At 37.9% G+C, this 18,624-nt stretch overlaps 1 protein-coding gene across 1 annotated transcript in view; it reads left to right on the top strand.

The window, feature by feature from the left end:
• The window catches only part of Snd1 (staphylococcal nuclease and tudor domain containing 1), a 437,205-nt gene that overhangs the window by 50,343 nt on the left and 368,238 nt on the right, over nucleotides 1-18,624 (top strand). Inside the window, exons 7-10 of the mRNA XM_004856405.3 lie at nucleotides 527-685; nucleotides 1,866-1,972; nucleotides 4,322-4,412; nucleotides 17,042-17,155. Of these exons, the coding sequence (XP_004856462.1) occupies nucleotides 527-685; nucleotides 1,866-1,972; nucleotides 4,322-4,412; nucleotides 17,042-17,155 (471 nt within the window). The remainder of the gene's footprint in view (nucleotides 1-526; nucleotides 686-1,865; nucleotides 1,973-4,321; nucleotides 4,413-17,041; nucleotides 17,156-18,624) is intronic.

Below are 18,624 nucleotides of genomic sequence, written 5' to 3'. Positions count from 1 at the left end.
TCAGGCATATATCACTGATGGTACAACCCAGTGGGAATGTAACACATTCAAATCAGAGCTGCCCGGCAGTGAGACATACAAAATACTGCCCTGTTGTGAATGTATTAAAAGCTAGGCACTGGCAAATCTTTTCTTGGTAAGGGGCTATTTTCATCCATAATTAAATGATTTTCTCCATGGTAATGGGAGATTTATTTGGCTTTACCAAGATGTCTGAGAGTATGATACTACCAGACCATTTTACCAATATGTTTTAAAATAGTTGAAACAGCTGATTTGGGACTTCCTTGACCTTACTGGATTTAATTTTTTGAGATAGGATCTCACTGTTGCCCAGGCTGGGCTTGAATTCATGATCCTCCTGCTCCGCCTCCTGAGTATCTTGGGATTACAGGTGTTTGTCACTGTGCCAGCCCTCTCTGAACTTAGCTTGTGGCATTGTGTCTTTTGGAAGGCTGACTGTAGGACAAGAGTACTTGGCTGTAGCAGTTAGGCTTCGTTCCTCACCCGCCTTACTTTCCTTTAGTGCCCAACTTTTCGTCGGGAACCAGATGGCAGTGAAACACCAGAGCCTTTCGCTGCAGAAGCCAAATTTTTCACCGAATCTCGACTGCTTCAGAGAGATGTTCAGATCATCCTGGAGAGCTGCCACAACCAGAACATTCTGGGTACCATCCTTCATCCAGTGAGTGTGCCATGCAGCCTGGGTTGTGCAGGCTTAGAGGTGCATTCAGGGTTTGAAGAGCCAGACTTTGCTTCATTTCTCTTCTATGTTTAACATCCCTTTGAATGTCTTGGCAGGATTACCATCTAGTGATTTGGAGGCATTTTCTAGGGGAGTATCATTTGTCTTAGAGAATTGGACAAATCTGCAACTTCTCACCTTTAAGAAATTAATCTTAAATGATACTGAGTTCATGAGGCGAAGAGGAACTTCATCATTTACTTTACCAAGTATTTGATCCTAGAGCTTCCCAAGTGGGTTAGCTTGGAGAGTAGGATCAATGACGTTCATGTGTCGGTCTAACCATCCGCTGTCTGTAGCATTTTGGGAGACCAATCGTGAAAAAAACTAATGCATAGAAAACTTGCTTTCTATATTCCAGGACTTACCCCATTAACTCCTATCTCTGATGTAAGCAGGAGTGAGGTTCTTTATATTCTTAGTTCTGAATGTTGGGAGTTTAACTTATTGTACGCTATATAGATGGGCTATTCTTGGAAATGATATGACCTCATTTTGTGACAACTAAGTGAATTTTCATCAATGTAACCTATGTGTAAAACAGCGTTAACTTACTGTTACTCTTTTGGCTAGATAATTCTTTCATGATGACAGTTTAGAAGGCAGGGAGGTTGGGTTTGGAGTGTGCCAAGGTCACGTCTGTTTCTTCTGGAGCGCTGACTGTCTGGCCATGCCCTGCCAGATGGCTCCGTGTCACAGTAGAATAAGAATTGTAATTCACTGGGCTTATGCTGTTTCCTACTCGGTCTGTTCTTTAGCTCTCTGGTTTAGGAAAAAGGAAGGGAAGAATAAGGTGTAATCTCTACTAAAGATTAACATCCTCCTCTGCCCCCAAGAAGAACTATTGAAATGTCAATTCCATTCAATGCCATTAACATTTATTCTACTCCTATTAAATGAAGTGTTCTGTGCTGAGACTGACTTGAGGTTGAGAGAAGTCTCAGAATGATGTTTCCTATCTTAGGGGTGGTTTCTTAATGAGACAAACTACTTTAAAAATACAAAAAAACAAATTGCCCAGTGGCTTGTGGCTGTGTGCATTGTGTTAAAATCTAGAGAAATGGATCTTCTTGCTACAGAATTTAACCTGTGTTTGCTTCTCATGCACTTTATTTTTCAGAATGGCAATATCACCGAGCTCCTCCTGAAGGAAGGTTTTGCACGTTGTGTGGACTGGTCGATTGCAGTTTATACTCGGGGTGCAGAAAAACTCAGGGCAGCTGAGAGGTAAAGTCTGTCAGGGAAGCCTTCCTGCCAAAGATCTTAAAAGTCTAGTCACATATTCTCTCACCTGTTTGTGTCTACACCTGTTTGGTGTCAGTAAAGGAATTAAGAAACCAGAGTCTCAAAGAAGAGTGCCTTAAACTTTAGCCATTATGTTCAGTTTAATTCAGTGTGGAGTAGAAAGGGCTTAGATTTTTTCACTCAGACATTCTTAGATTTCCTTTCTTAATGTTTCCTGGTCACTTTTTTTGCAATCTCCTATCTTATGTTCTGGATTTTAGAAATTTGGAATTAGTAATTTAAGGCTCATTTCAGGATGATGAAATCACTTGTCAGCTACTCTCAAATATGCTGGAACATAGCTATGATGGAAAAGTGTAAAGTAGAGCCTGGGGGTCCATGCTGTGAAGCCTGATGCCCTAATTTATGTAAAAATATGTTTTAGCTGGGCACAGTGGCAAATGCCTATAATCCCAGCACTTTGAGAGGCTGAGGCAGGAGCATTACAAATTTGAGTTCCATCTGGGCATATTTCAAGACCTTGTCTCAAAAGAAAAAAAAAAAGACAAACCAAAATTGGTGATGTAGCTCAGTGCAAAGGTCCTTGGGTTCAGTATCAAGTACTGGCCACAAAAAAGGTATGTTGTAATATAACAAAAAAAGTTGTACAAATGTTAATACAACTCTGGTATGCTATTGACATGGTTTTCCTTTGGTGCCTTGTGATTAAAGCATATGTAGAAATAACATTCTGGAAAACTGACCATGGAAATTGCAAGGATTGCTGGCTCTTTCAAGTGTCAAGGTCAAGTATTTCTAGATGTTTGGGTGAACTTCTTCCATCTATGGAGGTATATAGAAGAAAATAAAGCATTTGACAATGGCCCATTCTCATTTTATAATGATCTTGACAAGTTTGTGTTCTTTGCAAGGTAAATTGAATAACTATAGTATTCCATTTCTTAGGTCTTTTACACCCTTCTCTACTTGTATCAGATATATTTGCAAATTTTTATGAAAGTAGATTTTAATCTGGGGCATTTAATGTGACATTCTAACAAATGTGCATAGTTAAAAAAGCTGTAATTACATTTTCGTGTTGTTTTGTAATTATAATAGAAAGATAATAACCTTTCTAAGTGCAGCATTTCACATACTTCTGAATATTCTGTGATATTAAATTTCTTTTTTATTTTTTTGGTTTGGAAAATTATAAGTCCATTATTCTAAATTATTATTTTGGTTGATTTTTTTTGTATTAAGTTCCTTTCTTTGAAGAAAGCGAGTACAATTAAAGTAATATCTGCATGTTTCATAACATCTGTAGAAGTTTTTATGGACTTTTTTGGAGAGAGTGCTCATCATTATAAAGCAAGCTTAGACCAGAGAATGCAAATCACATCTTAATATATGACTACTTGCCTGCTGTTTTGCATGCTTTATTTCAGCTACATGCATTATTGGTAAAATTACATCCTCTCTATAGAAGTGTTGGTTTTTTTTGGTACCGGGGATTGAGCTCGGGACCTTGTGCTTGCGAGGCAGGTGGAAGTATTTTATAACTACTACATCCTGCTTTATCTTTTTATTTTAGTGTTTCTTAAGAAAAAGTTACTTACTATACTGTTTTCAAAAATACTAATTCCATTGCACAAATATATATTCATTTGTAAATAGTTTGAGACAGCTATTCATTGATTTCTTTTTAAAATCTTTGCATATATTCAATTTCCCACTCTTATTCTGACTCAGGAACCATCTACAGGGCTTAGTACTACAAAATAAATTTCTGGCAATTTTTTTTTAAACACTTGTCGATGCAGGGATTTTATCTGTTTTCTAGTTATTCTTTAGATGCACTGTGGTAACAGTTTTGTCATGCCATATAGGATTTGGTGTAGCTGATAACCTTTTCATAATTCAGTTGGCAAGTGAGCAGGTCTGTGATTCTTAACACACTTGTTTGTTTGTGTATCTTTTGCCCATTAAAGAGAGCAGTTGTTCAGTGTTTGTCAGCATACACGTAGTCTCTCAGAAGATACTGGATAAACCGAGGTATTGATTATCAAGGTGGACTGGCAATGTCTAGACTCAGATAGTGACACACCTTGATCTGTGTACCAGCCATGAATTTACAGTGCCTGTGCATCTTGGATTTTTCTAGTTGCTGTACACTTTTTGAGTATTTCTATCTGTTCTCTTTGTTCTGCTCTGACTTGTGGTCTCTCTCTTGAATATGTCTGTGTGATAGGTAGGGTTCTGCAGTAACTGCTCCCATGATGGTGGTAGGTAGATTCAAATGGAATGGACTTTATGTGACTGAATGATCTTGCATCCTTGCTTTGTTGCCAGGTTTGCCAAGGAGCGCAGGCTGAGAATATGGAGAGACTATGTACCTCCCACTGCTAATTTGGACCAAAAGGACAAGCAATTTGTTGCCAGGGTGAGTAATTCTCAGCATGTTGATATGCAGAGTGGACATTGCCAGGCAAGTGATAATATAAGGGTTTGAACAATTAGAAATGCTGCAACTCTTGAATGTTTCAAGGCAAGCCTCTGTGTGTGTGTGTGTTTGTGTGTGTGTGTATTACAAGGGTCTTAGAACATTTATATTTCTAATTATAAATTGGCATAACTTCATTATAAGTTCATGAGTTAAAGTTTTAGACATTGCCAGCTTGAAATATCTCTCATATATTAGAGGTTCTTTTTATCTGATTAGCAAATGGCATTCTCTGAGATTTCCTGTTTCCAAGGATATATGCCCTCAAATTTCTTTTCATTCTGTTTTTAAACTACCCCCCCGCTTCTCCTTCACCGATAAGTATTACTTTGAATGGAACTAGAGCTATTAAATAGGACAAATGATTGTATCATTAGTGTTGTAAAAGTGTTTTTTTTCATGGTTGCAGATTTTGGTAACATGAATGGTAGACTTGTTCTCTATTCCTTCCCAAAACACTGTAGTGTTTTCTGACCTAGTTTGACTTTTGCCAAGAGAGGCCAGTGCCAGAGGCAGTGGCACATGCCTATAATCCCTTCTGCTTGAGAGGCTGAAGGGTCGCAAGTTCAAGCCCAGTCCAGCCCAGCCCAGGCAAGTTAGTGAGACTCTGTCTCAAAATTTAAAAAGGGCTGGAGTGTAGCTTAGTAATAAAACACCCCAGAGTTTGATCTTTAATACTATAAAAGCAAAATAACAGAAGAAGAAAGAAAAGAAACAAAAGAGAGGTTGGAAATTTTGTCTTTATAGGCAAAAAAATGGTCAAATACCATTATCCTTGGACATAGTGGCCATCTCTCTACGATTTAGCTGTGAGATTATAGTATAGAAAGCCACTAGGTGGCACTGTTAGCCTGAGAAATCTTGAAACAATCTTACAAAGATAAAATTTTAGCAGTGTCTGAGGAATTAGCTGAGTTTCATTTCGTTTCTTTTGCTTCACTCTTTTTAAAATGACACCCAAAGTAATAGGTCAGAGTGCTCAAGTAGTCTCTTTCTTTTAGTAGGCAATGTCTAAGTAGCTGTTAGCTTAGCCATAATCACCCCTGTAGTTGGCCTGGGTAGGTTACTCCCCTGTATATTTCAGATCTTGATGCAGTCCAGAGTAGGCCTGTGCTTCCTCTCTCTGTGAGGATTGATCTAGTGTGCAGACTTGGACACAACTGCTCTGTCTACCTGAAACTCACTTAGTTGTGCCCGTACTTCCTGTAAGAGGATGACTATGCTGATGATGACCGCTCACTCAACAAGGGAGGCAGGCTTTCGATTGTACCATCATCACTTTGAGGGTATGTGGTGGTAGATGAGTCTGGAAGGTTCTGCTACTTTGTTGTATTCCTTGTGGCTCCTCCTAAAACTAAGTTTGTAGAGAAACCTGGAACATGAATTTTGGGCCTTTGAAGGTTGGGGAATCAAGGGATTGCTGAAGAAAGAAAGAAATTCAGAGGAATAGATGATTGAGCTGATACCTTTGCATTCATCTTAAGTAAAGATTTGATAACTAAAAAAGGGGAAAAGGGCTGTGGGGACATTTCTTTCATATTTTTGGAAATTCAAAGACTCCAAGATCTATCTGTTTGCTTAAAAAAAACTGAAGATAGGTCTTTTATCATCACAATAAAGTTTTATTTATTACAGTGATAGAAGAGTTGCCTCTAGAAATGAGGATTATGAGGAATAACCAATATTACAGTGTTAGAATAGCGGAAATTGCCTCAAGAAATGATCTGATTGAGGATTATGAGGAATAACCAATCTCCTGTAGAACCTTCAACATAAATTTAGGTCATTTGAATACAGGCCTGTTTAGAGAGCAGCAGGAAAAATGTATTTGTAGCTAAAGGATTTTAAACTTCTTGAATTTAAAAAATTCTTCAACATTAATTTTATTTTTAAAATAGGAAAAAAGCACAAAAAAGAAAAGCAAGAACACCCAAACTGCCTGGAACACTATGATGTAGCTTTTTTTCTAAACAAATTTGGTCATACTCTTGTTTATCTCAGTTGGTGAACCGTGTTCCATGGGCCAAATCTGACTCTACACTTTTCTTTTTTCTTTTTCTTTTTGATCTTTTGAGACAGGGTCTTGCTATGTAGTTTAGGATGGCTTTGAACTCACTGTGTAGCCCAGGCTGGCCTTGAACTCTTGGCAGTCTTCCTGCCTCAGCCTCCTGAGTGATGGGATTATAGGCATGTGCCACCATGGATTACATTTGTATTTATATGGCCTGTAGGTTTCACAGTGAAAAAAAATTTTTTTGGCATGTGAAAATTATGTGAAATTAAACATTAATGTTATGAAGAAATTAGAGCATAGCCGTGTGTATTTGTTTAAGTGTTATCTATGGCTGTTTTTATGACACCGCAACAGAATTCAGTAGTATTAGAGTTGTTGAAAACACTTTGAGTTTTAGCTTGCAAAGCCTGAAATATCTTTTACATTAAGTATGATGATCCCTGATCTATACCAGTCCTATTTGGAGTACCTTCATAGGACATAAGGAGCTTGAGACAGAGTGTAAATCCAGGTACTGCTTCTTTTATCAAGAAAAACTTGCTTAAAAATTGTCAGCAATGTTCTTAGTTATGTACATAGTTAACTAATGTACTAGAGTAGTTCCTTACCTCATCGTAGACTGCCAGCTACCTTGAGTAGTACCAGATCTGTACTATTTTTACATGTAAGTTTTAAGCATTTAAATTTTTACATTTAAGACAGAAAAATGTCCAATTTCTACAGGCTTATTAAGAAATGTACTTTTCCAATTCCCTTCTGCCTTCAGGCAGCCACTTTTAATCTTGGCTAATTTATGTCTCTGAATGAAACATTTATATTGTTATGTTGTAATTTTTCAGTTGTAGGCATAACTAGTTGTTTTCATAACATGGAAGAAAATGGATTTAATTTTCTCATTCAATACACATACTCATATGGGCACATGTATGCTCTTTCCCATCCTTCCAAAATGATTGTATCATAATTTTGGTTCTATTAATATTCAGGGCTCTGTAAATGCTAATCGCTGCAGAGCTATATAACATAATAAAGCTAATTTTCAATTCCTGTACATTTTTTCTGTTTTCCCTGGAGTTAATAATTTAACATTTACATACACATTTTTTCATAGTATTAATTCAGCTCTCAAACACTCTGGCTATCTAAATCTCTCAAGATACTGATTCTGCTAATCTTACCTTCTGTAACACTTTCTTGGAGCCTTGTGACCTACAGCAATTTGGATTAGTTTCTCATTTTGCTTGTTATAGTACTGTTATTTTTGGGCTTTTTCTTCATTGTCCTGGGAGATTTCTTTGCCTTACTCTCAGATTGAAACTATACTTGTTGGATCCTGAGGCTTTTTCTTTATGATTTACTTCTGTGGTTCATTTCAGTGGCACACTCTTTTCCTCTAACTTTATGGCAAAAGTACTCAAGCGGTAAATTTTCTGAGACCTTTCATATCCATTCTCTACTTAAACATGTTTGATACTTTAGCTGGGTATAGAATTTCATTATAGAAGTCAAGATGTTCCTCTATTGTCACTTAGTTGCTAGTGTCTCCTCATCCCCACGTGTTCTTTAGAAGTCTGAAATCATCCTAATTCTTTATCCTTGTATGACTTGTTTTTTCTTTCTAGAAAGATTTAGCAAGTTCTTTTTGATCCTAGTATTTTGACATTTCACAAGGAAGCAACTTTATCCATATGTGAGCATAAAATACTTCAATGTCTAGACTTTTTTTTGTTGTTGTTGGGGGGGTGTTTTTTTCAACTATTTTGTTGATTTTACTCAAATTTTTCTGTTCTTTTTCCTAGAACTCCTATTATTTGGATGTTGGACTTTGTGTTGGGGTTCCAATTTTTTCCTCTCATTTTCCATCTTTTTTTTTTTTTTAGATTTCCTCCTATTTGTCCTTCAGCTTTTCTATTGTGTATTTCACTTTTGATACTGTACTTTGATTTCTAAGTTTTATTTGTTCTCTGAATATTTTTCTTTTATCATTACTATTTTAAAACTAGCATTAAAAGTTATTTTGGATTATCCCCTAGCTGTCTGAGGAGTTGAATTTTTTGAAATTTTCTCTGCATACTTTCTGTGTCTTACTCCCCTTTCTTATTTTGGTTTCTTTATTTTTCAAATTAGAGGCTATTCTCAGATATTTGCCAACCCTTGTCTGGGTCCTTTAAGAATGAGGTATTGCATTACTGAGTTAGAAGTATTGAACCTACATGTCAATATAGAGTACATATCTTGAAATCCGGAAGCTTCTCACAGAAAATTGAAACTGGTCCTAGTGTTTGGCCGCATTTTCATTCCCACTTGAGAAGCCTTATTTGTCAGTTTCTGAGTCTTTTGGCAAGAAATGTATATATCTCTAGTGTATTTATTTTCTAATTTGTTGTAGAATGGAGGTTGGCCAACTTTTTCTGAAAGAAACACATCATTAAAACATTCTAGAATTTGTTGACCATCTGTGGAGTGGGCAAGCCACTGGGCCATAGTTTGGTAACTTTTTTTTTTTTTTTTGGTGGTACTGCTGATGATTGAACCCTGGGCCTTTGCACTGAGCTACATCCCCAGCTCTTTTTTACTTTTTATTTTGAGATAGGATCTTACTAAGTCACTAAATTGCCCAGCACTAAAATTTCTTAGAGAGCACTGGGTATCGGCATTGAATTAATTTGCATTAATTTTCATAACCTAGAAGCCAGTTGTACTTCTGTAGTCATTTTTTGTGTTTTTAAATGTCTGTTAATGCCCCGTAACTTTTTTGAGGAAACCTGAAAATGTCTTCAGGTACCTAGGGTCCTCACACACATAGTGTGACAGTCCTATAAGGCACTTCTCCTCTGAGGATCACATGAGCGAATGGTGATTTTTTCTTCATTGGTCACAGTTTTTTAGGAGTACTGTTTTATACAGGGTGTTGCTAAAATAACCTGAACTGCCTGCAGAGGGTCACCTCTGACCTCTTCCATGGGGTGCTCTTGGGCCTGATAGTTGATTTTTGGAACTGATGCAAAGCTGTATAGGTGAGTGTTTGCCAAGAAGTGCACTCTGAGAAATTTAAAACTCAACAAAAGTGTTTTCTTGATATAGGTGGTGTACTGAAAGACTGGTTTCCATCATCTACTTAAGCAGTTTTATTTCTCAAGGCATGAAATGCAAGGGAGGGCTCTCCTTGCCTCTCCCGGTTAGAAGAGAAGCATGTTTCCTTCACAGCGATTAGCTGAGCCTGCCTGAGACTTTTGTGCCTGTCATGGCCTGCCAGTTCCCTGCCTGCCTTCCCTGTGGCGTTTTAGCTGATCTGTGCTGTTCGTAGCCATATGGTCCCCTGAGCATGTGGCTTAGCTTCCCTGTCCCTGCTGCTGGATCTGTGGGCACTGCAGATTTCACAGACCTGAATAGCATTGTTGGGGGAAGGGAAGTGGAATTGTGTCCTCAGGAGGTGTCTTCTCACTGCCCTGCTGATTAGAGGCTTTCAGGCTGATTAGAGGCTTTCAGGCTGATTAGAGGCTTGTGCTTGGTTCTCTGTTCCTATGCAATAGCTTACATGGAGCCCCAAGTTAGGTACTTTAAGAAGACACAGAAAGAACTAGAGGTTCTTCCTGCCTTCAAGGAGCTTACCTCTGGGGCTTTACTTGGGAGCCCTAAAGAGCTGATTAGCATTGGTGGTCCAGTTTTGGAGATCAAGGTATAAGCAATCCATGGATGCAGTGGATTTGTATTTGGTTTTGCCCTGATCATTTTTTTGCTATTTTCCATTTCTATGACTTATTTAGCATCACAGCTCTAGATGGACTTCTATGTCTCTAAGATTTTTTCTTCCAGTTTTTTTCTGTTCTGGTAAAATTCTCATAACAAAATTCACTATCTTTGCTATTTATTTATTTATTTATTTATTATTTTTTGTACCAGGCAGGCGCGGTGCCCCTGAGCTAAATCCCCAGCCTATTTTAGCTATTTATAAGTGGTTAAGTGCAGTGGCTAAGTTCGGTGATACTAGGTATATTCATATTGTTGTACAACTATTACCATCTTCTGTCTCTGGGTTTCTTCATCTTATGCAAGTGAAATTGTTACCACCAAACACTTACTGTCCCTTCCCCTGTTCTCCCCTTCCCACCAGCCCCAGGGAACCACCATTTACTTTCTATTTCTATGATTTTGGCTACTCTAACTCATACAAATAGAATCATACAGTGTTTGTGTTTTTGTGACTGGCTTATTTAAATCACTTAGCACAGTGTTCTCATTTGTATTGTAACGTGTCAGAATCTCCTCACTTTTTAAGACTGAATAATACTCCATTTTATGTACATACATTTTAAGCTTCTCTCTTTATCTCTCAGTGGACAGTTTGGTTGCTTCTACATTTTAACTGTTATGATGCTGTGAATAAGAGTGTACAAATAATCTCTGAGATTGTTTTCAATTCTTTTAAGTATGTACTCAGGAGTGGAATTGCTGGATAACATGGTAATTTTTTTGTTTTTGTTTTTTGAGGAATTGCTCTACTGTGCCATTTTATATCCTCACCGATACTGCACATGGGTTGCAGTTTTTGACATTTTCTCCAGGATTTATTTTCTCTCTTTTTTTTTTTTTTTGATGGTAGTTATTATACTGGGTATAAAGTGGCATGTCATTGTAATTTTCATTTGTATTTCCCTTAATGATTAATGATGTTGAGCATGTTTTCATGTGTTTATTTATGTTTTCTTTTTTTGCAAAAGATCTAGTGTTCTTTGCCCACTTTTATTTATTTATCGTTTGCAGTACTGAAGATCGAACTCAGGACCTTGTGCTTGCAAGGCAGGTGAGGTGCCACTGAGCTAAATCCCTGGCCCTCTTTGCCCATTTTTAATTGGTGAATTTTTTTTTTTTTTTTTGGTACCTGGGGATCAAACTCTGGAGCTTGTACTTGTGAGGCCGGCAGGGGCACCACTGAGCTAAATCCCCAGCTCTTTGCCCATTTTTAAATTGCACCTTCTATTGAGTTTTAAGACTTTTGTGTGTTTTATAAATATTAATTCTGTATCATATAAACAATTTGGAAATATTTTCTTCCATTCTGCCTTTTATTCTGCTAGGATTGCTTTTGATACACAAAATTTTAATTTTTTAATGAAATATAATTATCTATTTTTGTTGTTGCCCGTGTCCTTAGTGTCATCTCTTAAAAAAAAATGATTGTCAAATCTAAACTTCTGAAGTTCTTTGGCCTGTGATTTTTTTTCTAAAAATTTGATGGTGTTTGGTCTTATACTTAAGTCATGTATATATTTTGGATCAGTTTTTATATATAGTGTTAGGTAAAGGTTCACCTTCATTTTCTACATTTGAATATCCAGTTTTCCTAGCATCATTTGTTGAAAAGACTCTTTTCCCCTTGATAGTATTGGCACCCCTGTTAATAATAATTTGACCATACATGCAAAAGTTTTACTTGTTAATTGTCCCCCATTGGTCTTTATGTGTCTTTTATGCCAGTACCATGTAGATTTGATTGCTATAGCTCTGTATTAGGTTTTGAAATCAAACAGTATGTGTCTTCTAGTTTTCTTCTTCTTTGCTTCAGATTATTTTGGCTATTTTGGGTTCATTGAGATTCCATATGAATTTTAAAATTATAAAATTCCATTTGTTTTTATGGTTTCTTTAATTTCTTTTAATATTTTACAGTTTTCATTGTGAGTTTTACTTCCTTGGTTAAATTCCTGAGTATTCTATTCTTTTTCATGCTATTGGAAATTCATTTTTCTGATTATTCACTATTGTGTACAGAAATGCAGCTGATTTGGGGCATTGAGTTTGCATCTTGCTACTTTGCGAATTTTTTTACTATCTTAACAGTAGTTGTAGAATCATTAGGTTTTCATATGAGAAGAGTGATAATTTTATTTCTTCTGTTCCATTTTGGCTATCTTTTATTTCTTTTTCTTGTGTAATTGCTCTGGCTAGGACTTCTAATACCATTGAGGAGTGAAAGTGGCTTTCTCATGTCATTATTAAGCAAAGATATCTTTTAATATTTTTGACATCATCTAGACTCTCATTATGTTCTCATATGGTTATATGGAGAGAACAGAATACAATACTAGCCAATGCCTTGGTTTTTGTCATATGACTTTTCAGGTAAAAAGAAAGTTCTGGGGATTGTGGGGCTACAAAGGTGGGCTTTACTGCATCAGAGTGGTCAGCTGCTGATAAGAAAAGGAATGATTGAATTAAAAGAAATTAGAAATTTTTACCTTTTAAAATTATACTATTACAGACTTAATACCTCCCCCCTGCTCTGGATTGAACTCAGGACCTTGCTCATGCCAGACAGGCCCGGCATAACTGAGCTACATCCTCAGCTGGACTTAATTTTTTTTTTTTTTTTATGGTACCGGGAATCAAACTTGGGTCCTTGTGTTTGTGCAGCAGGCAGTGAAACCACTGGGCTAAATCCCCGGCCCTGGACTTAATTTTTAAAGGCAGTTTTGGAGCAAACAAATAGTACAGGATTCCCCCATCCATCACTACCCCCTGAGCCTCGTATCATTAATATCTTATATGGGGGGGCCGGGGATTTAGCTCAGTGGTTCTGCCACTTGCCTCACAAGCACAAGGACCTGAGTTCAATCTCCGGTACCAAAAATAAAATTATATATATATATTTATATATATCTTATATGCATGTGATACATTTGTTATAATGTTTCAGTACTTATATGTCATTGTTTACTTAACAGTACTTTATTCAGCCTTCCTCAGTTTTATCCTAATTATCCTAGGATACATGGTACACTTAGTTGCCATATCTCTTTGGGCTTCTTTTGTCTCAGACTTTTCATTGTTTTTGACCTTGCCAATTTGGAGGAGTGCTGGGCAGATATTTTGTAGAATGTCCCCTGTTGAAATTTGTCTGATGGTTACTGTTGAGATTAGTTTTCTGTAGAGGACAGGGGTGACAGCTGTGCTTTTGTGAGGGATTGGGGAAAATAAACGTAGCACACAACTGTAGGGAGCAGGAAAAACTGCCAGACGTCTTGATTTCAGAGAGGTAGAAGGGTGCTTGTGTCTCATTCCCAGTGGCCTCATCAAAGGACGTTTCTCGTGGTGCCTTTAGGAGGCCTCTTGGACTGGTGGTCCTTTTGCCTCTTTCTGATATTGAGATTTGTGGCAGCATTGGAGCTTTTGTTGGTTGTGTCTGGGGAGCTACTGGGAGGGTCTCAGATCAGGAGGCTATTGTAAGGCTCTTTGTTCCTTATTCATTCAGGCTGCAGGACTCTAAGAAATGAGAACTCCTGGCCATCCAGTAAACACTGTGGATGGGCTCTGCAGATAGACAGTGTGGCAGGGGCCAGGGAAAGAGGAATGTTTCTTGTTCCTGACTTGTGTAATTCTGACTTGTGGCAGCCTGTAGCCTACAGGGTGTCATCATGAAGCCATTTTTCCTTTTATATTTAGGCTTCAGGGGATGGGAAGGGAATTGAATTTAGTGCATGTATCTTGAATACAGCTGGTGACTTGCACCATATAGATTTCTGCTCCTGAGCCTTAGGAGATGTCTTGATGTATAAGCATGAAGGTAGCTTGGTTAGGGAATCTGTAGCTTGTGGAATGAGCAAGCAATGTGGATATACTTTGGTCATCCTGCTGAAAAGCACCATAAGAAATATCACTGTTCAACTGTGGTGCTGATGAGCAGGCTTTGAATAGTAATCCACTCTGCATTTTACTTACTGCATAGTATGTGACTATAACCAGTGTTTTATTGCTTATACATGTCTCTACTCAGGAGTTGCTTGTTCTCTGGATGGCAGTGGCACAATTTACAGAGGAATAGAAGACCATAAACCTACTTATACACACGCACACACATGCACATGTGTGCGTGCTCACCCTCCCCGAGAAAGCTAAGCCTCACGTAGCTGGCAGCGTCAAGAGTGCGCAGTTTCTGAAGAGGAGGTTTCTAATCAGGGATATGCCAAGCGGAGAGTCTGCTGCTGTGGCCTAAAATTTACAGCTCCAAGAATCTAGCTTCTGCTAACACATTATAAGGGGTGATGAATACCAGTACCTTGTCACAGGGTGTGCTTAGATCTTCACATTCTGCAGTCAGGGGGAGAAGGCGTGAGCACTGTGATGCTTTCTCTGGTGTTATTCCTTTGTGAGCATGAACAGGATACAGAGAATGTTAAGCAGTTTCTCGTATCTTGATGATAAGACTTGCCCTGTGTTTTGGGCAATGACAGTTTGATAAGAGTTAGTTTTGGTTTGAGAGGAGGTATAGATCTGTCCTACAATGAGGTTTTGGAAATACTGTGATATCTGTGCATTTGAGACACTAGAAGATTGCCTTATTATCTTTTGATTTCCTTTTGAAGGAGGAACTCCATTGATTTGCTGTACTATGCTTGGTATGGCTTAGAGGAATTTTTTTCCCCTTTGGTTTGAAGTTAGAATAGCAGAGTACCACATATCATGGAAATGTCACCCCTCATATGTTCTGTCATCCATTTTCCTTTCACACAAATGTTGGATTGTGAAGAATAGGGAAATCATTAACTTTAGCCTTTCTATTTTGGCTAGTTATCTACTACTGGTATCATTAAAAGGCAAGCATTCCATTACTATGGGAATTTTTACCTGGCAGTAATGTGTCTAGATGGTAATAGAAATAAGATCTACTCTTTCTCTTTCAGTGGTTATGCCTTCCAGGCTGTTTTTAGGCTCTAAATTTATGGACAGGTTTTTGTAATTGGCATCAGGGTCTCTTTGGGTTGGATGGTCCTATATTCTTTGGTCCTGCAATGACCACATATGCCTTTTTTCTTCATCAGTTTTTTTCTGGCCAGATGAATTTGGGGTTCTGGTTGTCTGGGTTTTGGTGTTTAGCCTACTTGATTATCAGATCTGCCATAAGTTTATAGCAGAATGGCTATGGGTATTTGAGGCTTTTTGTTGCTTTCAAGATTCCAAGTTAATCTAAAATTTAAATTAAAAAATGTACCCTGTCCTAATACACTCAGTTCTTTCCCAGACCCTTCTTTACTTGTCCTATAACTGGCCTGTTTTCCATTCTGCTTCATTTATTCATGATGGTTAAACCCTGGGGTATTCTTCCAGAACCACCCATAGTCAGTCTTTCATGGACTCCAGTTTGATTCTATCATCTTATTTTTCTCATTCATTCTGTTTGATGACAGTTAGCTTCTGCCCTTTTCTGTTGTGCATAATTCTTCACTTGTTTCTTCTCTTTGCTTTCTTCATATTGTCCTTTAAAAGCATTCTTTACTCTTTTTGGTCTGAGATGGGTGCTTGTTTGTAAGAAGTAGAGAATGGATGTCTTTGGAGGAGTCTGAAAGTAAATGGGTGTGTTTTGTGCTAAAAGATCTTAGACCTTCAAGGAAATAGAGAAGCTTGCCTTTAGATACTTACCGGTATGATAGCCATCATAGCAGAGAAGAATCTGCCTGTTTTGTGCATATATGAGGGGGGAAATTTTGCTAGTCTCCTGTTACTGTGTGGCAGCTGACTGGATAGTTTGTTCAGCCACCTGGTGGTTGCTGATGGGGCCTGACTGAAGCATAGAAAAGTTTGATTTTTATTCTGCAGATGGAGTCCATGTGACAGTGTTTTGTAGTCAGCAGCTACCTTGAAGCAAACTATTGCTTAAAGAAAAAACAAAAAACCCCAGCCTTGAAACAATAGGGTCTGAATATAATTGGGTGAATTTTAGACTGCTGACCGTATTATGGGTTGTGGTTATAACCCCGATGTGGCCCTGTCCCAGTTTGAATGGAATTTTATTCTGTACACATTGGTGGAATGTTCTAATAACCTTCACAGTGGAATATTTGTGCTTTTGTCCTTCAAACAGATATCCTCATACCCCAGGCTGGAAGTTAATCTTTTTCAGCTGAGAGTGTGGTGCAGTGTTAATGATTTTGGTTTCTACAACAGAGAGGTCTGAAGTAGTGCTCTGAAAAGGTGGCTTTTAGAGTAGGCAAGGTGTAATACCTTAGTAATTTAATATTTCTGCCTGTGAGATTAACAGCTGAGCATCTCCTTTTCCATGGCAAAAAGATAATTCCATTTGCCTTTCTCTTGCCTTTGATTCTTCTGCTCTCTGCTGGAGCACCTATTTTGGTTCTTTCTTACCTCGTGCCAGTACCTTTTTCTCATCCAACCGTGCCTCTTTCCCTCGATTCATATTGAGATAAATATTTTGGTTTTAGTTTAGGATCTCTCTCTCAGTGAAAATCTTCAGTAACATATAGAGTCTGGATTTCTTAAACATTATAGTTAAGCACATTTCTTGGCCAGAGCAAGAGAAATAAGATTGACCCTCTTTATGAATGGTGTAGATTTTGTCATGTTGAGAAATCATCATAAGGTCTCCGGGAACTCATAGCATAGTTTTTTCTGACTTGTCATATGATAAAGGATGATATTGGATCTGTTACAAATGGCTATTCATCTCACTTTTTACCTGTAACTGTGATGGGCCTTGCTCCTTGGCATGTGATGGGGATCATCAAAGCCAGTTTATATATTTTTGCCTTCTTGCTTGTAGGTGATGCAGGTTCTGAATGCTGATGCCATTGTTGTGAAGCTGAACTCTGGAGATTACAAGACCATCCACCTGTCCAGTATCCGACCACCAAGGCTGGAGGGGGAAAACACACAGGTAAGAATAGGACAGTGGCCAAGCTCCTGTGCAAAAACCAAAGGGAATTTGTATGTGAGAGTGCAAAAGGATAAGTATTTGAAATCCCTAACATATTCTTTCGTAACATTTGCAGCCTGGCTACCATTGGGCTGATCTCCGTGTCTCTTGAGCTACACTCACTGCTTGGCTCCATCTTGAGTGGGCACTCTTGGCACTCCTCTCAAGAGGGCTTCAGAGTTAGGATTGGGACGTTTAAGATGGTGGATGAGTTTTATCCATGAACAGCTCTGGATCTCACCTGTGTTGTAATAGGGTCTGTTTCTGCTGGTCATTTTGATTTAATAATGCTTTACATTTTTGCTGTAGGAAGAAGTGTGTATATATTCCTTAGATCCCTCCTCATCTTTTGCAAGTAGTAACTGTAATTAGTTGCACTGTTTTATGCTATTTGTAGAGTCTTTTGGCTGAATAAGTGTTTGCTTAACCAACGTGTATCGTTTGTATGGCTTGGGTTTATCAATTTTGAGAAATTATACTTTGGATGAAAACTCTAGGCGTTTGTATTCAGCATACAGATAGGCAGTTTTTCCTGTTTTAAATTTTGTGGTTATTTTCTTTCCATCTTTCTGAGTTGTGAGAGGTTGGGTTTAGGGATTGAGAGGTTGGGTTTAGGGATTTCTTGGGTTTGGTTAAGTGTTAATTTTACAGACATTGTTCCTACTCTTATTATTGCCCTCAGATAACTTAAGTCTGCATTCAGTTATTGTAGAACTAGATCCTTAGTGAGAACCACTGCCAGATGCAAGTGTTTGGATAGGTTTCTGAAATTGAACATTGTGGTTGAAGTTAGTGCTGTGTACTTACTATCTCCTTTTTTAAAAAAAAAATTTGTTGCTTCTGTAGTTTTAAAGATGTAAAATTTGCTTTCCCAGTGTTTTGTACGTACACGTGTCATGGTGCATGCACAAGTTGAAATTCATATACTGTTTCCATTTGTGTGAGAGTTTATAGACATCCCATAAGAGTAAAATAAAAATATCATGATTGTCTTTTGAATAAGATTATGCATAAAAAAACATATACAGGATGGGCGATTTAAATGTCTGGCTAATCAGTTCATTCTCTTCCCTTTTTTTTCCCCCATAGAGGAGGCAATTTAATGCAGCAAACAGTACTGTGGTAAGGTTGAGAATTTAAATGCACGAAAGCCAAGAAATGCCAAAACGAGATTTTCTCAGTAACTGTAGCCGTGCCTCATTGCACAGTGTAAATACACGTCTCCAATTTTATCAGTATTGGGAGTAGTCCACAGCTCTGCATCTGTGCCCTACAGTTGGAATTAAGGTTCCCACAGCAACTACAACTTCGAAATTCTTCAGCGTTAATTTTTGTGCCTGCATCATCAGCCAAAGCATTATATTAATGTAGATTATATAGCTGAATTTTAAGTAGTTTTTAGGAGATGGGGGGTGTTGTAGCTTAGGTAG

This window comes from Heterocephalus glaber, unplaced genomic scaffold (genome assembly GCF_053883595.1).
Source record: "Heterocephalus glaber isolate CG9 unplaced genomic scaffold, H.glaber_assembly_v1.0 deba00000546, whole genome shotgun sequence".
NCBI lineage: Eukaryota > Metazoa > Chordata > Mammalia > Rodentia > Bathyergidae > Heterocephalus > Heterocephalus glaber.
This window is presented reverse-complemented; position numbering and strand designations above follow the sequence as displayed.